This window comes from Canis lupus, chromosome 18, assembly GCF_003254725.2.
Source record: "Canis lupus dingo isolate Sandy chromosome 18, ASM325472v2, whole genome shotgun sequence".
NCBI lineage: Eukaryota > Metazoa > Chordata > Mammalia > Carnivora > Canidae > Canis > Canis lupus.
Genome location: NC_064260.1, coordinates 47,568,129 through 47,590,519, shown reverse-complemented (window position 1 = coordinate 47,590,519; position 22,391 = coordinate 47,568,129). Strand labels below are relative to the sequence as shown.

The following is a 22,391-nucleotide window of genomic DNA, read 5'->3' as shown; positions in this document are numbered from 1 at the left end:
CAGCAGCACCATCCACAGCGGCCAACAGGGTGGAAACAACCCGAAAGTCTGAAAGTCCGTCAACAGACCAATGGATAAGCAGCATGTGGTCCATCCACAAACGAGATAGGAGTCGGCCTTAAAAGGGCTTGAGGCACTGACGCTCTACTACACAGATGGACCATGTAGATGGTTCCGCTCAGTGAAAGAAGCCACATGTTACATGATTCCCATTTATACGAGACGTACAGAAGAGGGGAATTTATAGAGGCAGGAGGTAGATCTGTGGTGGCTGCGTGCTGGCGGAGGGGATGAGGTTCCCGGGGACAGGGTCCCTTTTAGGGTGACAGAAACATTCTCAAGTTATATGGTGGTGGTGGCTGCATAACTATTATTTTTATTCATTTATTTTTAAAGATTGTATTTATTTATTCATGGGGGACACCAAGAGAGAGGCAGAGACACAGGCAGAGGCAGAAGCAGGCTCCCTGCGGGGAGCTCGATGTGGGACTTGATCCCAGGACCCCGGGATCATGCCCTGAGCCAAAGGCAGACGCTCAACCATTGAGCTACCCAAGTTCCCCGGTATTCTAAATTTAAGAGTGAACAATAAAATGATTACTTTTATGTTATATGAATTTCACCTCCGTTAAAAAAAAAAAAATCTCAATTAAAAAAAGATTCCAGAACATTCTGTTGGGGGCTCCAATTGGCCACCATGGCCTTCCCTCCATGCCTCCACTCTTGGGGTCACTGCTGCCAGTCATGTGGGGCTCTCCTGCCCAACTGCACAGGGCTGAGACCCGGGGTGGGCCACCTTCTGGCGGGGGTCCCAGGAAAGCTGCTGAGCTTGAATCCTCAGTTCCCTCCTTAGTAAAATGGAGACAGTCACACATGCTGTGGCTTGTCACATCTGTCAGGCAGGGGCCACCCTACCAGGGACACTCATTCAAGGAGCTGGCCCTGCTCTAAAGCCTGGTCGATGGATGGAGGTGTGAGGCCCCTGGTACCTCTGGAGTCAGCGCTCCTGATTTCATCAACGTGCCAAGGAAAGGAGTGGCCACGGTTGGGGTGGCATCCTGGTCGGTTGGGCCCCTGGTGTCAGGAAAAACAAGGCAGCAGGAGGTCAGAGGTGTAGGGGGAAGCGCCCAGGGGCATTGTGATGGTGAGGTGGTGGGCTTGGGCTCACACCTACTTTCCAAGGATCTTGCCTCGTCCATGGGAGTGCCTGCTCCGAGCCTCCCCAGGGCACCGCTCGGCCTGGGAGGGCCTTCCCTTCCGCCTCCTTCGGCTTCTCTGAACTTGCCATCCTGGACTCATGAACATCTGTGCCTGGCCCTGCATACGGGGCTCCCAGACTGCAAAGAGCAGACAGCCAGATGCACTGTGAGTGTTGCTACAATGGAGACATGTCCAGTGGGTGCCAGGGAGGGGGGAAGGAGGAAGGGAGAGCTTCCAGGAGGTGGTGGCCCCTAGGCTGATGGTCAGTGGAGGAGCAGAGTTTGCCACGAGGAAGGGCATGCACGGAGGAGTGGAGCCCTTGACACCGGGCCCTGGTGTTGGCCGCACAGGTCTGGGGGAAGAACCGTTGCGTTCCCATATCACACACGATGCCAACCCGGCTGTAGGGCCATTGCTAGTCCCAGGCTGGCCGGCCCTGAGCTTTCCCAGGCCTGTAGCTTCTCTGAGGCCCTGGCCCCACTGTGGGGGATGCAGCGGGCACCCCACACTCTCAGCAGGTCACTCTGGCCCACGAGGCCACGCAATGGACTAGGACTGGTACTGTTCCTGCAGCAGGTGTGCTGGGGTCACCCACCCCATGAGGAGATGCCGGCTGCCTCTGTGGGGGTCATCTGAATTTGCACCAGAGGCCAGTGCAGTGGCTGGGAGTGCTGTCTGCAGGAGAGGGGACTGAATATGGAGAGGACAAATGCCTTCCCCGGTCCCTTGTCCCTTGTCCCATGCCAGGATCCCCGCCAGTGCAGAGGCATGGATATCTAAACAGCTCTATCTCTGTGAAGAGGCCCCTGTAAGTGGGCATCAGGGGTAGGGGCGTCACCGGCGTGGACCCTCAGGCGCAAAGGGTTCTTTGTCTAAATGTTATGGACCTGCCCACTGAGCTGAGGGAGGTCCCAGAATCTCAGCCTCATCAGGGGTCAGGCCCCTACCAGCCATCTCTGTCTTCAGGCAGGCCTCCAGGGGGGCCTCCCTCCCTCCACCGATGTGGGAGCTGAGAGCACCATGCTGAGCACCCACAGAGTGGGCCAAGGTATGGCCCGGAGATCTGCTCTGAGGACAAAGTGGGATCTCCCCTTTCCCCCAAAGCTGCTTCTGTACAGACAGCCAGAAGCTTCCCAAGCAGCCAGCCACCAGCATCCGGGGCTTCGTTCGCAACGAGATAAGGCATTTCTCTTTCCTCACCCGTCACTCGGCAATGGGCTCTCCTCCATGGAACCCAGTTTCCTACTAATAAAAGGGCATCAGGGTGAAGGAAGGAGGGCTGGCCATGATGCCTCAGCCCTGGCCTCCTTACAGGGGAGCGTGAGCCAGCCCCGGCAGCAGGACCACCAGGCCCCGGCTGCTAGCGGTAAGTAGGGCAACCCTGACTCACCTGGCAGCCCAGCAGTGCTGCCAGCTGCCCTCCTTTGCTCTCAGAACTGTCCCCGTTTGGATGACAAATGAGACGGTCACCCTGGCAATCGGACTCCTTCTAGGAGCGTCCGCAAGCAAAGTGCGGAGCTTCAGGAACGGGAAGTAGGTCAGATCATCACTGGGGTTTTGTATCTGTGCCAGGGCTCGAGGACGGCATATCCCAAAGCAACGCTGGAGCAGTACATTTACCTGAGCTAGTGCTCACAGGGCAGGGGCTCCCCGAAATAGCATGTGCACACGTGTGTGTAAGTGTGTATGTGTGCACCGTGTGCGCCTCTGTCCACATGTACACAGGTGTGTAGCCTGGCATGTGTCCGTGTCCGTGTGCACATGTGTACTCCTCAGGCCTCCATGGCTGCCTGTGTGTTCCTATGTCTGCATGAGTGCGTGCACAGCTTTCATGTGACCCTCAGTGCGGTCTGTGACTCTGTGTGCCAGTGGGAGGGGCCAACACGCACGGCGTTGTACAGACACAGGAGACAGTATCTCCTCCTCCCCTCCATCTCCCACTCTGGTGCAGGCCAAGGAGGGGGATCGGCTGCGAGGGGGTGACTCTCAGCAGTGGCACAGCCACTGGATGGCAGGACGTGGGCCCCCCTGGCCCCATCCGGTCCTGGCTCATGGGAAGGAAGGTATGTGGGCCTTCTCGGATAGGCACTAGGGGAGGTGAATACTCCTCTTAGCCAGGTATCCGGGTCAGATAAAGCTCTGGTCAAAGGGAGGGAGAAAGTGTACTGGATGTATACTGTACTGGATGTGGACTCGGAGCCTGGTCGTCTGTCCTATTCTGCTCCTGGTGTCCTTCTGGGAGATGGACCTGCCAGCCCAGCCCCATCTCGAACAACAGAAATCTTGTAACACACAGCGTGGGCTCAGGGAGGCTGTGGGGCAGCTGCTGACATGGCTGGGAGCCTGTGCTCCTTAGGCCTCTGCTGAACATCTGGAGCCCGTCAAGGTCATGGTTAGTCATTTGAAGTTAGATGTCCAGCTACATGAGCCCTGAGGCCCCCGCTGGCCCTGTAAGACCCACTGGGACAGACATCACTGTGCACAAGAAGCCATGAGCCTGGGCCCCAGTGTGACAGCTTCCAGAGCTCTGATCTATGAAATGGACCCATGGGGGTGGGGTGCTTGTGCTGGGAAGATGACCCGGGACTTGGAGAAGCTGTAGTTGCTTGCAAACCGAAGCTCTGCAGTGATGATGGGGGACCCCAATTTCAGTTTCCGTAGAACCAATCAGAACGTGGGCCTTCTCTGCTTAGACAAAGGATTTGGCACTGTTCTCCCTGCTGGGACTCAGCTCCTTCTCTGTACGCAGTGAGCCAAGGCCAACAGGCTTGTTCTCTCCCACCATGAGACCCTCCACTGGTCGGAGGCTGGGAGCACGTTGCGGCCAGCTCACCCTCTGGGCGCCTGATGAAGGATGCGGCCAGTCGGGGAAATGTGGGCTCCATTGAGATGTGTGGGCTCAGTGAAGCCCAGCGGTGGCTCGATTGCACACATGTGGAATGCAATTTCCAGATTCGAGTGAAGGGCACATTTGCATCTTGGCTGAATAAACAGGGCGGCCAGGGGGACCTTCACAGTGGTTAGCAGCTGTGCCAGGATGGACCATGCTCCTGGGGGATCTGGCTGCATTCAGCAATTATTTCTCAAGCAAATCTGATCTCAACAACCCAGAGGAAGGGGGGCACAGGAGCCAGTGCTGAGGCCTGGACAGGGAGAGGAGAGGCAGCCCCCCACCAGTCCCTGCAGGTGGCCTGGGGTGCTGGCCAGGTGCAAGCCACGGCAGTTTAGACTCTGTCCTTGGGGTTTGCAGGTTGAATAAACAGTGTATACTCCCTGGAGACAAATCTTTGCTCCCCGCTAAGCTGTAGCAAGCACTCTGGACTCCACCAGTCTGTACCTGCACGGAGGGGGTGGCCATGGGACTTTTCAAAACAAAGCGCCTCTGATGAAAGGTTATACTCTGGAGGTGAAGGTCTCCAAGTGCGAGCACAAGATGTAGGACTCCCAGGGCACGATGGAGGTTTGTGGGTACATTTCCAAGTGCACAGGGTGTGCCCGCCATGCAAGCCATGGGATCCAGAGTGTAAGGAAGCTGGGGGTCCCATGCAGCGGTGGGGTCACTGCCCCATGAACGAATCCCTGCTGATTTGAGAAAGAGCATATTCCAGGTGCCCGAGGCCTGGCCCTGAGGGCCTAGGTAGCCCTTATGCATAGGAGGCCACGGTGGGGGGGGGGGCGGGGCTGAACCGTGAGAGGGAGGCTCGACCACTCTTGGAGAGAGAGAGAAGAGAGGCTGTCACGCTGCTGCCTGGGCCTCAGCACATTCCTAGGGTGGCCTCGTGCTGCACAGAGTCTCTGTGCTAGTGGATTCAGGGCGAGCACCCCAAGGAGAGGCACACAGCACTTCAACGGCTCATGGCAGTGCTACTTGCAAAAGCAATGCTTGTGGACAATGTCACGAAGCAGAAGAGGGCTAAACAGACAGCCACAGCCACGTCAACGACAGCAGGAGTGGATGGTGACTCGTCAATGCCCTTCCAACGACAATGTGGAAAGCCACCGGGAATGGTGTTTGGGAAGAATGTTTCCAACCCAGGACATGATGTCCTTGGTTGTTTGGGAAAGAAAGAAAGCAGGATCTATAATTTAAAAGGATGCGCTCGATTTGGTGTATTTGTTTAGACTCACTGAAGGAACAGCATCTCTGTGGTGATTATCAATGTGGCGTAGGGTTACGAGGGACTTTTATTTTTTCCTTGTATTCCTCTCTGTACTTTCCAGACTCGCTACAGGACCAGACACAATGTGGATCATAAGCCTTGGCTTAAAAAGTGAGTCTCGGGACTCCTGTGTGGCTCAGTGGTTGAGCATCTACCTTTGGCTCAGGTCATGATCCCAGGGTCCTGGGATCGAGTCCCACATGGGGCTCCCCATAGGGAGCCTGCTTCTCTCGCTGCCTGTGTCTCTGCTTTTTTCTCTGTCTCTCATGAATAAATAAATAAAATCTTAAAAAAAAAAAAGTGAGTCTCTCCAGAGAAGTTACATACGTGGCCAGTGAGTGCAGAGGAGTGCCTGGCATCCCTGGTATCAGGGAAACATGGGTGAAATCCACAGGGAGATGCTAGCTCATGCCCACCTGATGGCTATTATCCAGAAATGAAAAGGAAGAGCTGGCAAGGGTGTGTGTGTGTGTGGGGGGGGGGGTCAGAGCCCTTTCACAGTGCTGGTGGGAATGGACAGGCAAAACCGTCTGGGAGGCCCTTGAAAGGGTCAATGTGGCGTTTAGGTACGTGCCCACGAGAACCCAGAGCAGGTGTTTGGACAAAACGTCACATGAAAATGCTCACAGCAGCACTATTGACAGAAGCCCTCAAGTAGAAACTCAAATGTCCAAGTGATGAGCACATAAACAAAATGTGGGTCTATGTAAAGGAGTGTTATGCAGCCTCAGAAAGAAATGACGTTCTGATACATGCTCCCACTTGGAGGAAGCTCGAGAACCCAAACTGCTCAAATAAACCAGCCGCCAGAGAGTACACACTGTGAGGTTACATTCACATGAAGCATCCACGACAAGCAAACCCAAGTGGGCAGAAGGTGGAGCACGCTGGCCCAGGCTGGGGGCGCGGGACGGGAGTGACAGACATGCTCCGGGATGAGACGCTGGTGGTGATGTTTGCGAAACCTTGTGAATATGCTAAAAACCACGGAACCACCCACCCTCGCAGGGGAGATTTGATGGTATGGGAACTCTGTCTCAGTTTACAAGAACAGAAGGGTAGGTGCCATGTCTGAAGATCTTCAGATTTTACAGTTATGCAAAGCAAGGCAAGAGAGAGGTCGCCCCCAAGAACTGATCAGATGATTCGATTGGATTAGGCACACCGAAGCTGCGGGAAGCTGTTTGCCAGGCGTGAGCAGGGATTCTCGATCCATGCCTGGGTGCTGCCCAGGAGGCCACTTCCTGCTCGGTCTCCTAGGAGCCCAGGCTCCTCCTCACCCTGGTTCTCTCAGACCCCGACTGGCTGGGGACAGGGGACATACAGAGTGTCCTCCCAGATGCTCTCCTTGGCTACATGGCTTACTGGAGCAGGAGCCTGGCCCTTACATATCTACTTTACATATGCATGTCTTAAATTTCATCTGCCAGTGTGAGATTTCATCGTTCCCAGCATGCAGCCCCCATAAGCCAATGTTTATTCATTACCCCCGGATCTGTTTCCTATCGTCTATTTCAGAGGAGCCAAAAACAACATCTTAACTCAATACAGAGCACCATATGATGGCTTTCGTTTTCCAAAATGAGCCACGGTGCACTCTGGGTGGGGGCGGGAGGGCAGCCCTTGGTTTCTCCTGCACCCCAGCTAGAGGGGGGCTCCTGGCTCTGGTGAGCCATCCTCAAACTGGGTGCCCAGGTGTTGAGGGAGAGGCCTCAGGGTTGTCCTCACCAGCCTGCCTGACAGATGGAGGGTCCACAGCCTCCTGCACGTACTAGGAGGAGCTCATTCATTCTACTGTTTATAGGGCACAACAGCATCTGTCTTCTCACGTCCCCAAGAGCCCACCCATATCGTTCCTGGCAGGGCAAGAAGGATAGGTCAGCCACCTGGCCAAACCCCACCGTCCCAACCCCACTGCCTCTGCACTAGCTCTGAAAGGGCAGGGAGAGGCCCTGCTTGCTGAACTCAGGGGACAGAGCAGGCAGACAGAGTCCGATGCTACTGCACATCATGTTGGCTGAAGGGAACTTCTCCCCGAACAATCTCCAGTATCTGAAAACCCAAAGAAACCCTGACCTGAGATGCCAGCCAACATGCTGGCATGTTGCAGTGGGTCTCAGCCCACTGCATTCCCTGTTGTTTAGATGCAACAGTTTTGAAGAAATCTCAGTGTTGGAGAGGTTTAAAGGTAGGAGGGCTACACAACCGAATTAGGTGAGATGTGAACGGGAGACAGAACAGGTATCTAGAACCACCCCCAATGCACAGTGCAACCATCCACTCATTCATCCATCCTGCCACCCCCACCCATCCACTCATCTATTCATCCATTATCCATCCCTCCATCTGCCAGTCTACCCACTCATCCATCCATCCAACTACCCACCCACCTACTCATCCATCCATCCATCCTTCCACCCACGCATTCACTCACTCATCCTCCCACGTGTCCATCCATCATCCATCATCTATCCTTCCACTCACCCACCTACTCATCCATCCATCATCTATCATTTATTCATCCATCCATCCTTCTACACACCCACTCAACCATCCACCCATCTATTCTTCCATTATCCATCCTTACACCCACCAGTCTACCCACTCATCCAACCACCCATCTACCTACCCACCTACTCATCCATCCTCCCACCTATCCATCTGTCATCCATCATCTGTCCTTCCACCCACCCACTCACCCACCCATCCAGGAAGTACTTTCTCAGCACGGCCTCCATTCCAGGCACCATGCTAGGTGTGGAGAACAGCAATGTGAGCATCTGTATTCTGAGATTTTTCCCTCGAGGAGGGTAATACACAGTGACCAACTCACCTGACAAACATGCATTTACATACTAACTTACAGGCCTTCTCCTTCCACTCCCTTAGCTCATACCATTTGCACCAACTAAACCCACTCCATCTTAGGGCTCAGATCCCAACTCATCTAACATCCCACCTGGAAAGCCACTGAAACATACAGATCTCCAGGTCCAACCCACACATTCTGGCCTCACTGGGCAGGGCTGGAGCCCAATTACTTTTTGAACCACTTGGTTTAGGGCCACAATCAATGGGTATGTGCAGATGTGTTACGCAGGATGATAAAGATCCAAGAGCCAATGTTCAATGAGCATGCCTGCAAGCCAGACCAGGCCAGGTGCTTTCCACCATGAACTCACCGCCCCCTTCCAGCAATGCTGCAGTAAACACATTGCCGCCACCGCTATCTCACAGAGCAGGACCTTGAGGTCACAGAGGCCAAGTAACTTGCCCAAGGCCACACAGAAGCAAGTTGATGGTGAGGCTCTGGCTCTAGGCTCATGGTCTTAAGTCAGAGCCATGGACTCTAATGTTTCTGTATTCTGTGGACCTGGCTCAAAGCCCTGTCTCCAGAACAGAGGATCCTAAGAGGCCTCTGAATGCTGGTGGATCAGCGTGCAGCCTGGTCAGATAGGAGCCTTGGGATAGAGAGGACAGCCATGGCCCTTTACTCAGAAAATGCAATGGCCCCACTGGGGATGGGACTGTGTGGTGGGAAGGGTACGGCAGGAAGTACCACAGGGGATTGGGCTCAGTTCACAGCTATCACTCTTCAGCATGTTGTAGTGTGAATTGTGTCCCCTTCCCAAACTCATATGTTGAAGCCCTAACCCCAATATGACTGCATGCATGGGACTTTAGGAACGTAGTGAGGGTTAAGTGAGGTCATAAAGGTGGGGCCCTAATCCCACAGGACTGATGTCCTCCTAAGAGAACAGGATATATAGATGTTCACGGTGGAAAGTCATGTGAGGACACCGCTTGCCATCTGCAAGCCAAGGAGAGAGTCCTCACCAGGAAGTGACTCTGGTGACACCCCGACTTAGGACTCCCAGGATCCAGAATTGGGAGAAATAAACATCTCACTGTTTAAGCTTCCCTGGCTGTCGTATTTTGTCATGGCAGACCTGGCAGGATAATAGAGACCTCTTTCCTGCCCACACCATCCATACAGTCGTCCAGCATGGAAATAAGAAGGTCCCCCTGCCCTGTGAGAGCCTGTCCAGAACCCTGGCCCGGGGCAATGGCTATGCAAGGTGACTTTTTGAGAGGAGCCGCAGACACACATCCCGTAGTGGCAGGAGGGCCGTGGGGAAGGAGGGCAGGGCTGGTACCAGCATCACCAGGTTGCCATGGTAACCCAGGGCAGGCCACCACCACCGCTGGGAGGGAGGGAAGGAGGGCCTGGGACCCAGAGCGATGCCAAAGACCAAGTCCTCTCGACAGAACCGGAAACGACAGACAGACCTGGCAGGACCTTAGTTCGGGGGCGAGCCCGAACGTGGAAACTGGTATTTAAAACACAGAGCAGCTGCTCAGAGACAACAGCACGCACACACCAAGGAGGCGAGGCTCCAAGTGTATTTTAGTAAAATGGCGTAAAAGAAAGAAGAAGGGGGGAGCCGGCATGATTCCGCCACAGTTGTTTAACAAAAACATAATCATTAGCAACCAGGACAATGAGTCCTCATATTTATTTTATGTTCTGTTAGGGAACAGCTAGTAACTCCTTTGGAAGCTGGCTCTTTTGTTGCTTATTAATATTACAGATTACAATTGTGTTAATAGAGTCATTTGCCTATATTTTTAAATGTTCTAAAGATAACAAAATACAGTCTATTTTGGAAGAACCGACCATGCCTGTTGTGATATCTTGCAGAGGCTTCGTATGCACTGTGACAAACGGACCTTCTGTTTAATAGTGGGACTCCACGAGCTCCTGTCCCGATGGCTCTAACCGGAGCCACCCAGAGCCCGGGGTGACAGCGCCCACCCCTCCTTTGTCTCCCAGGGAACTTGCTCCCAGCTGGGTGAAAGCAGGTCACAGCAGTGGCCTCCTCTCCTGTTCAAAGAGCCCAGAGGTTCTGCTGATCCCTCCTTCTGCTGGACACAGCACCCCAACTGTCCTTAGGAGACTATCTGTGCATACTTACCTGCCCAAAGCCCAGCAAGTCACACTTCCGAAGCACATCCCCCTCACCCCCCTCACCCCGGTTTACCAATTGGTTCTGGGGTGCGCCTACAATGACTCAGGTCAACCCAACCTGAGCTAATCCCCGATGTTTGCCAAGCAGGCAGGAAAGACATGTTCTCTCTATGCTGGACTTGGGCTCAGGAGGATGTAAGCCCAGAGCCATGAGGTACCATCCTGAGAAGTGAGCTGGCCAAAGAATAAAGCTGTCATGGAGTAGTCAGTGCCTGAAGATGGAAAGTTAGTTGCCGGTGGGGGGGGGGGGGGCGCGCCATCGTTTGAACACCTGGATCCAGCTATGCCTGAAGTCAGAACCCTGGGCTTTTCAATTATGTAAGATAATAATTCCCTTTTTGGGGGAAGAGGGTGTTAGAGGAAGCTCTGGGGTTTATCACCTCCAATTAAAAGAGTGATCATGAACAGAGCATGCCCTGAGCTGGGATGGGACATGGAGAAGCCCTAGGTTACTAGTTCAAAATCAGGTTTCCACCCCAACTCTGCCACGAGCCCGGTGTTCAATTCTCAGCAACCAGGAGCCTAGACTTTCTTCTGCAGAGAGAGGTCTGAACCCTGAACCTGGGTTTTCCCAAACTGGGCCTAGAGACCCCAAGTCTTCCCGGGGGCAGCTCAAGTCTTAGAGGAACCTTTCATTCTGTCCTTCCATTTAGGTGATGCCCTAAAAATGACCCTATGCTTATTTCTGAGAACAAAGCTGCTCTACTCCAGTTGTCCACATTTTCATAGACAATTGCAGTTTTTATAATCTGATTTTTTTTTAATGTGAGATTCTCCCTCTTTTAAGTCACCCACACGTTGCTGAAGCAGGAGAGACCCTGGTCCAAAGTCTGTGGCTACAACTCATAGGCTGTGTGACCCTGGACACATTGCTCAATGTCTCTGGGTCCATGTTCCCTTACGTGCTAACTAGGAATGATGGCATTTAGCTTGTGGGACTGTTTTGAGGTTAGAAATGTCCAGTCCAGGGGCTGGAGTAAGGTCAGTGTCACGGTGTTCCTTGGTGGACCTCCTGTATGGACCAAGCCCACAAACCCCATGATGCCCACCTCCAGCACACATGTGTGAAATCCCCCCCACCCAGTCACCCTGAAGGAATTGGGTGACTTGGGCTTTTTAACTAGGTTAAGCTAGGTTAACTAAGTTAGGGGGATTATGCAGACAAAGGGTCACTGCTACCTCAAATCAGCAAGGCAGGGTTTTCCAAGTGTAGGTGTCCCTATACATTTATTTCTATAAGAAGCTCTTCAAATCACCCTTTAAATGGGAAGCCAGCATTCCCTGTCAGAGGCAGAAGGTGCATTTGCATTAAATAAGGCAGAAAGAGGGTGATGGGTCACAGTTGAGTTGGTGTGCTGCCTGCAGGAGGCCCTGTGCCCATGCCTGCCTTTTCCATGGTGAGGAGACGACTACTGACCAGGAGAGCCATGTGGAAAGGTCCCTGGCCTCCCAGGGAAAAGCTTGGCCATGGTCTAGGAACAGACACGGCAAATGTGTATTGCTGAGAATGCTTTCTTTTTTTTTTAATTTTTATTTATTTATGATAGTCACAGAGAGAGAGAGAGAGAGAGAGAGAGAGAGAGAGAGAGAGGCAGAGACACAGGAAGAGGGAGAAGCAGGCTCCATGCACCGGGAGCCCGACGTGGGATTTGATCCTGGATCTCCAGGATCGCGCCCTGGACCAAAGGCAGGCGTTAAACCGCTGCGCCACCCAGGGATCCCTGAGAATGCTTTCTTATAGAATATATAAAGAGTGACCACAAATCAATAAGAAACAAACAACCCTGAAGAAAAATAGGCAAAAGACCTAAGCTGACACTTGACCAAAGAATGCAAATAAATGGCCAATAAACATACAGAAAGGGTTCTCACACTCGGAATTAATGAGGGAAACACAAACTAAGTCCGGTGTTGATGGGGCATGGGCCCTAGACCCACAGCAGAAACAGTCTGCCATTAGCATCACCACCACCACCACCACCATCAACACAACACCACTGTCAGCAGATGTGGACACACCACTGCCAGGGACTAGAAGTCCATGCTCCCTAATGCATCTGTCAAAGCCCTACCCTCAATGGGATAGTATTTGGAGGTGGGGCATTTGGGAGGTAATTTGGGTCAGAGGAGGTCCTGAGGGTGGGGGCTCCATGATGGATTAATGCCCTCATGAGAAAGGAGACCAGAGAGCTCAACCATGTGAGGACACAGCAAGAAGGTGGCCGTCTGCAAGCCAGGAGGCTAACCATGCGGCACCATGACCTCAGACTTCCAGCCTCCAGAACTGGAAGAAATTAATGTCTGCTGTTTAAGCTGCCCCATTTGTGGTACTTGTTACAGCAGCACACGCAGACTAATATGGCCACTTAGGACATGGCTGAAGCATCTAGAAAGACAGAGGACACACCTACGCCTAAGCACCATCCTTCCTGTGATACAAGGAAAAAAAGTGCAAACATGTTTAGCCCAGGGGACAGGGACTGCATCAACTCTGTTCATGACAGCCCCAGGCTGTAGATGACCCACGTGGCCACCCATGGCAGGACAGATGGACAAAACCAAATGAACAAACTAATAGTGAAATGGTACCCCGAGCTCCTCATACAACGCATACATCACAAACAGACGTTAGGAGAGAAACCAGACACCACACAACACACATATTGTTTGATTCCATTTATGAATGGTTCAAAAAAGGTCAAAACTAAGCTACAATATTTAGGGACGCAAGGTAAGCAAGAAGAACTATTACGAAATAAGGAATCGAATGGCATGCAAGTCAGGGTGGGGCTAGCAGTGGGGAGAGATGGTTCTGTTGAGAAGAGGCACATGGGGGGCTTCGGGGATGTTGGTTTCACGGGGCGGGGGTGTTGTTTTACAGCCATTTGCTAAGAGACACATTATGGTTTGTGAGCTCCTCTCTGTGTTTGCTATATTTCATGCACAAAAATTAGAAACACAAAGATCATGCAAGCACCAGACCGAAAACTGAGACATACAGAGGCGAAATAATTTTTCTCAAGGGTACCCAGTGTTAAGTGTCTCTGCACCAGGAGGAGAACTTGAGGAAAGAAGTGAAATCTCAGGAAATGGAAGAGGCAGTCCAGGAGCTTCCCAGGAAGGAGGGTGAAGCTGGGCAGTGGAGTAAATGAGCACATTCCATCTGTGGCCAGAGCAGTAGGATTCATCAAGCCGGACCATCAGATCTGATGACTATCATTCCTTTGTCACTTCCTTACAGCTTCTATCACCACCACCATCAACTGCATCACCATTATCCTCATTGCTACCACCATCAGCAATGTCACTACCACTATCACCACCATCAACACAACACCAGCGTCAGCAGCATCACCACCACCACCACCACCACCACCATCAACAAACCACTTTCAGCAGGAGCAGCAGCACCACCACCAACACCACCATCAACAGCATCACCGCCACTATCACCACGAATACCAACATCAGTGTCAGCAACATCATCACCGTCACCACCACCAGCATTGCCATTATAACCACATCACCATCACCAGCATTGCTACCATTATCAGCAGTACCACCACCATCAGCAAGATCATCACCACTGGGAGGGAATATAATCGTCACTATGATCACTACTATCCCCACCACTACCATTACCATCATCACCACCACTACCACTAGCATCAACCTAACGGGCATCATCACCATGATCACCACAGCCACCAGCTTTACCACCACCCATGACCACCAAATCTCAACACCTCAGGGGGTGGCTGATACCTTGGAAACACTCCAGCCTGATGGATGAAGGGAACAGACTCTCAGGTCGGCCACTTAGTAACTGTGCACCTCTGAGCAAGTCACTCACCGTCTCCATCCTTCACCTGTAAAATGGGAGAGGGACACTAACATGTCCCCACTTCCTGAGTGTACTGTGAAGATCACATGCATTACCTGCAAAAGCTAAGCTGAGAGGTGAGGGGATGGTCCTGGGGACAGGGGTCAGGACATGTGCTCTCAAAGGCTGGAACAATGCTGCCTGGCTCTGCAGTGTACAGGTGTGACTAGCACCAGCACAGTCTCAGGAAATGCTGGGTGAGCTGAGCGCAGCTGCCCGAAGAATGCAGAGGGATCCTAGCAGTGGATTAGTGTTAGGCATTAAGGATGCATCAGGAATTAAGAACACGCTGTCCTACACCCGAGGTATAGACCACCCAGCTCCGTGGCCTTCAGGTGACCAGAATCTAGCTCTCTCGAGAGGCTGGGGACAGTGGTTGTTCATGCCACTTTGTCATCTTATTCTAAATGAGTGGGCCTGTCAGACCATCCAGGCCTTTGAGCAGCTAGGACACCATTTGTTTGGTAGTGACTTGGTTTTGTCATTTTCACAAACAGGGGGTCCTGGCTTCACAGTTTCTGCTTACACATGAGTTGTGTCACTGAAAATTACACAAGCATGCATTTGCTTTCCATAAACTGACTCATCAAACAGCTTCCAGGTGATGATTTTGAACACATTGGTTTCATACTCGAGATCTGCCATGGGGGGCATGCCTTATCACCACTCATGTGTGGAATTCTGTGGAGAAAAGACCAGGCCACTGTCCAACCTGGCAGCCTGGATTTATGGATGGGGATGTGATGCGAGTGGAGGGGCAGCCATGGTCCCTGCAGGGGGGAGGCGGGTGCTGTCCTTCCCTCCGTCCACAGTGTGGGTGGGTCATGGTGACGATCAGTGTTGACCTGGCCAGACTGCAGCACCCAGCTATCGTCATGCCCTCGCCCAGGTGTTGCTGGAAAGGTGTTCTATAGCCACGGCTCACAGAACTTAAACTAGCTGACTCTGAGTACAGGAGATTTTCCTGGACAGTGTGGGTGAGCCTCCTCCAATCAGTTGATGGCAAACAGGCTTCATGAAGAAATCCTGCCTCATGACTACAGCCTGAGCTCCTGCCTAAGGCTCCAGCCTGCCAGCCTGCCCTGGGGATCTCAGACGTGCCAGCACCCACAATCACTGGAGCCAATTCCTTACAAAGAATCTGTTAATATGTACATATATCTGTATCTGTGCCCACATCCATGTCCCTCTCCTACTGAGGGGTCAGTCGCTAGCAGTGGCTCCTGGCCAGAGACCAAAAGGCTGACGTGGTGTCCAGGTCACAGGACTGGTCCTTGACACTGGGAACAGAGATGTAATGCTGTGTGTCCCTTCTGAGCCAGAGGCCCCTAAGGCCCTTGACAATAGTGAAGTCACAGCAGGACGGAAAAGACATGTAGCTGGCATGAAGCTGCTGAAGTTATGGGCTTATTTGTTACAGCAGCTGACCTCACCCCAACTAACACATCTGGCTGGAAAGTCTCTATCCTTAAGAGGCCTGCATGCTAGGAGCACAAGGGAGGGACCTGCACATAATCCCGGAATCACCATGTCCATCACTCCAACAGGAAGGGTGGCACCGTGCACAGTGTTAGGAGTTCCAAAGAGCAGGTCACAGCCCAGCCTGGTGCACTCCTGGGTGCTGAGGTGGGGGCATTTGTGTGTAAATTGAAGAGGATGGCCCCAGGAAGGAAAGCCTATTGGAAACTGCGACGTCCCCAAAAACACATGGTCCTAAGACATGAGAACCAAGTTTCAAAGAGCAAGGATTTCCGGCACTGAAGACACAGCTCTCAACCTCTCCATGCCACTGAGTGAACCATGTCATCAGCAAACCCACTTGTGACCCTGGGGCCACCATCTCATTCAACTGCCGGCTGCCTGTGGCCCCTAACGTTTGTCACTAGGTGATGGAAAATCACTTAGCAGTGCCCCGAGCTGCCTTCTGTGTGCTGTGAGCATCTTGAATCATTCACCTATTTCATTTAATGCACAAGAGTGGGATTTGCTGGCTAAATACTACTTTGCTATGTAGAGACCTGGGGCTCCCCAGAGAGAGGGAGTTTGCGAGGCCCACACCAGGCTGACTTTGTGCAGAGCGAGCTTCCTGGATGGAAATGCGTGGAATGGATTTTGTACCATCTCTGGATTCTAAGCATATTCTAGGTCTGCCAACTTCTGACCTTTAAAAATGGTGGGGGGGGGAATGTGCTCTACAAAAAGTGCTGATCATGAAAACAAATAGGTAATAACTGGAAATTTATTTAAAACTTTAAAAACTGGGATGCCTGGGTGGCTCAGTGGTTGAGTGCTTGCCTTTGGCTCAGGGCATGATCCGGGGTCCTGGGTTTGAGTCCTGCTTCGGGATCCCTACTCAGGGGGGAGCCTGCTTCTCCCTCTGCCTGTGTCTCTGCCTCTCTCTCTATGTCTCTCATGAATAAATAAAATAAAATCTTAAAAAAATTTTTTTTAACTTCCTACTCGTTTAAGATGCGGTTGGAAAACGGAAAGTCAAGTCACAAGACTCGGGAAAGTAGCTGTAACCTGTAGCCGACAAAGGGCTGACAGCAGAGTGCACTGGGAACCCCCAAAACCAGGAGCAGCAAGAAAAGCAGCCCAACTAAAGATGGATAAAGATGTGCCCAGATACTCTGAGAGCCACTGACCACATGGAAGCCATGCACGATGATCCTCCTCAGAAGCACGCAGGTGACGCCCACAGGTGACGTCCACAGGGCGACATCGGCCACACCCACAGGGTGGCTGCCCATTAAGAGACTGGTGACAGCAGACATCGGCCAGGACGGGGGCCGCTAGAGTCCCCACACACCAGCAGAGCTCCCGGGATGGCCGAACGGATGCTTCCTACAAAATGAGACGCACTCCTCCTGCCCTGTGACTTTGCAGGCACGCACCCAGCAACGTCCCCGGGATGAATGAAACCACATTTTGCCAAAAATGCACTGAACTGTGCTCACAATGGGTGCATTTTACCGCATGTAAGTCATACCTCTACAAAAGATCTGTAAACACGGCCCCATGGTGCTAAGTCACAATCTGAGGATGCCCGAGGCAAGCAGAGCCTGGGAGCCAGGCCAGAATGTCTCTCACCCTAAAATCCAGCTCCAGGTCTGCTCCCTGCATCCCCCCACTGCCCTCTAGCATGGGTCACATGGATGCCACCTCCTCTGACCCGCAGCCTAAGTCATAGCAGAGCTATTGTGTTCATAATTTACCATCTCTGGTGGAGGGAGGATAGCCCCCCAAAAGGTACCCACATCTTAATGCCCAGCACCTCACAGAGAAAACGGGAATAAGGTGGTAAATCAGCCCACCTTTACCCGGCTTATCCAGGCGGCCCAGCCTGACACACGCATCCTAACATGTGGGGAAGGGGCGGGAGGCACTCCAAGAAATGCAGCATAACAGACCCAGCCCCCACTCTGACATTGGCCACAAGGGCCACAAGCCTAGCATGTTGTAGCATCCAAAACCCGGAGAAAAGAGCTTCCAGAAAGGACCACAGCCCTGCAGACACTGGGACCCACGAGACCCACACCAGGGTCCTGATCTCAGGACCACAAGATAATGATTTTGTGAGGTTGAAGCCACCGATTTTGTGGCCATTTGTTACAGCACAAGTAACTCCAGCTCCCAAGATCCTTACGGGCAGCACGAAACTATGCTGTCTCGGGCTCAGGCCCCGCGAGCTGCCAGGGGCCAGGAGGTACTCGGGAAACGTGCGCAGGGTGATCACACAGTGTGCCATGTTCTGGGGCCTGGCACAGTCGCTTGGGGTCAGGGACTGGCCTGCCTGTTCCCACGTCCCCCAGGACGCACGGGGAGCCCCCAGATCTGGCTGGGAGTGTTGAACTTTGGGCTGAGAACCACCCTGGGTAGCAGACACCAACTTTATGAAAAGGACACCATCCTGCAGTGTTGCAGGAGCAAGGAGATCCTTCTAGGAATGTCTGACACAGCCGGCGGCTTCCCCAGGATAAACACACTCAAGCCGCTGCCCCTGGGAAGCCCCTCCAGAGGGGACCATCAGCCTGGATGAGATGCACTGTGCCCACCTGCTGCCTGGAGGTCTTCCCTGGGTGAGTGGGGCAGCGCTGGCAGGTGGGTGGGGAGGGCCCGCAGCGGGAGACGGGAGGAGGGGGGCCAAGTGCTCCTGCCTTTTGCTACCTCTCTCCAGGAAGCCAGGACTTTCTGGAGGATGCAGGGAGCAGGAAGGCCCAGGTGACCCGTGCATGAAGTCACCCTGGGCTGCCGCAGCCAGGCATGACAATGCCTGCAACGCCTGGTACCCATGTGCCTGAGTCTTTCTAAGGAAAGAGTGTGTGTCAGGAAGCCAGGGGCACTGAAGCCATATAGCAGGGGAGGGAGGCAGGGATGGCGGGATTTCTCTCCCCATCAGGAGGACGGAGGATGAGGATGTGGGTGGGCCAGGCAGGCACTGCGGGCAGGACACTGCCAGCAGGTCCCGCTTGTACCAGGAGCTCAGGATATGCATCGCCACACCCAGGAAAGCACACTTCCACCTACCGGCTGCCCACTGACCCGCTCAGCCGCCTTCCCCAGAGGAGCACATTCCGACCTTCCCTTTCAAACCTAAGTTTACGACGTCTCTTACCTCAACGCCCCTACCATACAAGGAACGTCATGGTTTCCCTCTGGTGTTTGAAGCTGAGCCGAGATTGAACAGTGGGAAGCTTAGCACAAACTGACACCCCTCAGAAATCAAGTTCTCAGAAAGGGAACCAGCTGAGCATCCCTGATAGAGTCTGCAAAGTCAGCGGTGTGGGGGGGTGGGGGGTACCCAGCCGACTGGGAGACACTACCATGCTTTCCAGAGCACGTGTCTTCACGACACCTCATCTTCTGGCCGTGCTGACCCTGGCAGACCTGACCACGGGGCCATGGGGCCACCAGTCCGCACAGGCAGATGCAGCAAAGCCACGGGCTGCAAGTGAGCGTGGCCGCTCCTGACACGGGCACCTCCTGTCTGGGGTCCTGCCCAACGCCGGCAGAGAGCACACACCGACCCGGTTCCTCGTGGAGGACAGTTAGTGCTTCGCTTTTCCCCGGGCGTCCTATTTTCTCTCAGTGCCATTTTGTATAAATGATCTCCTCTTAACATTTTAATCAATTCACTTTTTTGGCAATCAACGTTAAAGCGGTTTTCAGCAAAGGCTATATTTGGAGTTCTGAGAGACGCCGAAATGATTTTCCTTCGCGAACACCAACCTCTTCTGAGCAGTGTTTATCGACACATCGAACTGTGTGGTTCGGAGGGAGGGCACGGGAAGGCCCTCTGATGACCTCATGTATGACATCGCGATGGGCGATTGATAACCAGGCTTCCAGATTTAATCGGCCCACAAGAGGCCTTTTCTGATGGCTAGAACGAACGATCTGAGTTTTCTGGAACGTGTACTGAGCAGCCCCTTAACTAAAAGCTTCCGCACCGTCTTGCAACCTATTTCTGGTTTGGATAAGACCCAGAGGAACTGAATCAACCTGTTTCGATGACAGAGAGAAAGAAGTCCCTGCTTTGAAGCGTGGACTCTCTGCAGCCAGGCACACTGGGCCCGGAGGACATGGAGACGCGAGGCCCGCCTCTCCGCCTTACCTGCCTGGCTGTCCTTGGGCCTGCACTGCACCTCCTCCACGCACTCGGCCGGGAACCACCCGATGTGGCCGCGGGCACTGCCTTCCCAGAAGCCTCCTTCACCGATGCTCAGCACTAGAGAGAAGAAGGGAAGCTGTTAGCGGGCGGGCTCATGGGGTCCGGGGTTGAGCGTGAGGAGAGCAGGCCCGGCACTGTCCACCAAGCCTGCACAGCTGGAGGCTCTGGGCCGTCTGCCGGCTGTCCACGCTTCCTTCAGCTGTGGACGAGCAGACCTGGTACAGGGTCCCTTGGAGAGGACAGTGCCCAGGACGTGGACACCAGAATCGCCGGGTCCCTTCTCTCCTTACAATGCAAGTGCTGGCGTCCTGGCATCTTTCTCTGACACCACAAGCCATGCGACTACTTTGCCCCTCTCTTGGTGTCTCGGCTGAGACAGGAGAGGGGAACCCTAAGTCCCCACCGTCAATTATGTCAAGTGTCTACAAGTAGGGGACAGGTCACCTCTATGGACATAAGGAACGATGAGGTCATGTCTGCCTCCTCCAAGCTGGGGAAGGGGTCTGCACTGTCCCTAGTGAGAGGCTATCTGCTGAGCCCACAGTCTGTCTGGCCCTGAGGCCAGGAGCCCTGGAGAGAGGCCAGCAGCTGGAGCCCTGTGCCTTTGGTGAGTCAACCTACCGGTGAAGGGCCTATAGATCACTCAGGTACTGGCAGGGGACAGGGGCTTGCCAATCCCCCGAGAGAGAAGGGTGGCAGCCTGTCTATGGGGCGGAGGGACACTGCAGAGTAGAAATGTGAAGACAGGCAGCTTCAAGCACGGCTGGCAGTATTTCCTCCAAAAACTGCTGTTGCCCCTTACACTCCAAGCAGCCCAGGTGGCAAGGATGCACCTCAGTTTCCCCAAAAGAATTGGGATCTGAGAGGGTCATCTCAGATGGAGCACTGCCTTGCAGCAAAAGGAGGCTGGGTACCTGCTCGTATGCTGGACAGGCCAAAGCCACACGTCTAGGTCACACCTCATCTATGGGACATGCAGGAAAGCTTCTGGTTCCCTCATATGTCAGAGCTCGGTACTATTCACAGAGCTTCCATGTGTGAGGCAGAGGCATGCAGCTCTGTGTGGAGCTCTGCCCCTGCTCACGGCTTCTCTCCAGGCGGCCCACCAGGGAGTCAGAGAAGACACACTACAGTTTTGTGTGTAATGAGTACCAGGTGACACTTCTGAGCAAGTTCTTGTTATCCTAAGACCAGCAGAGGAGAGGAAAGGCTGAGAGGCCCTGCATGCTGGGGCAGTTTCACCTCTGTGAGGAGAGGGGGACACAGGAGGACATGCCCCGGATGCTGGGAAGAGGCCAGGGAGGGCCCGAGGACACCCTCTGTGCCTCGTGAGTGAGCGCTAGCTGGTGGTCCTCTTGGCACAGGTGGGAGGAGCAGGGGTGCACAGGAGGGGGTGCAGGGAGGACTCTGGGTCCCATTTGGGACATATTAGGCTGCCAGCAGGATAAGCCCCCTCTGCCCTTAAGGAGCTGCGAGCGAGTCCTGCAGCCATGTATGCCGGGGCCACTGGCTGCACATCTGGGCTTACATGCTTGGGTTTTTGTCTGCCCCCCTGCTCAGGGCACACCTGTGACCAGGTGAGAAAGGGTGTTCCTTGGGAGAGAAGGGGGAGCTAGGTTGGGCTTACTCATAAATTGCTGATTAAAGGCCCTGAGTAGTAGACATTCTGCACGGAGGATCTCGCCCTCTACAAGCCCACACACTTGCTGAGGCCACAACTGAGGCAAAGCGGTTGGAGAAGGTACCTGTCCAGCTGTCCACTAACTGGCCGCTATGCCAGGCCTCTCCCCTCCAGAGACACACGGCCCTGCCTTGTACGTGGGAACCCAGTAGCTGCTGGTGGCTGGATGAGCTGTGCAGTCACCAGGCTTGGGCTGGACGGTCACTGCAGAAGGCCCCACCCCCTGTGCCAAGCTCCGCCCCACCCCTATCTGGGTCACTGAGGAAGGACCCTACCCGAGTGCCCAGTGAGAGTTAGGGCCCACCCAGGGAGCTGGTGGTTATTGGCAGGACCCCAGGGCCTTCCTGCCTGCAGCCAGGACTCCACTCTCCTGGAAGAGGTGAGCTTGGGTTCCCCAGAAATCCTGCTAGATTTCCTGCCCCTACCAGCCAGGCACCCAGGCCTCCTGCTTCTGCTGTGCACCCTGTGAGGTCCAGGGGAGACAATTCCCTTAGCTCACAGCCGGCTGCTTGTCTCCAAGAGCCGCTGGCCAGGCAGCCAGGATGCCAGGGGCTGCACAGCACAGCCAGGAGGAAGGGGACACTGGCCAGTGTAATGGGCTGGACGGCAACTGCCAGTGGCCTGCATGGCCCACCCGGCAATCTTCAGGACAGAAGCCCTTTGCAGCCATCCTTTGAGGTGCAAGTCGGGGAGCTGGCCTCCATCATTTCTGCTCTCGGTGGGAGACAGGCCCAGCTCCCTGCAGTCCCGGCCCTCCTGCAGTGAGG

At 53.9% G+C, this 22,391-nt stretch overlaps 1 protein-coding gene across 5 annotated transcripts in view; it reads right to left on the bottom strand.

Annotated features, from left to right (window-relative positions):
- SHANK2 (SH3 and multiple ankyrin repeat domains 2) overlaps positions 1-22,391 on the bottom strand; it is a 480,960-nt gene that overhangs the window by 237,969 nt on the left and 220,600 nt on the right. For all 5 annotated transcript variants that reach the window (XM_025451799.3, XM_035701273.2, XM_049096284.1 and 2 more), the window contains one exon: positions 19,887-20,000. In XM_025451799.3, the coding sequence (XP_025307584.1) occupies positions 19,887-20,000 (114 nt within the window). The remainder of the gene's footprint in view (positions 1-19,886; positions 20,001-22,391) is intronic.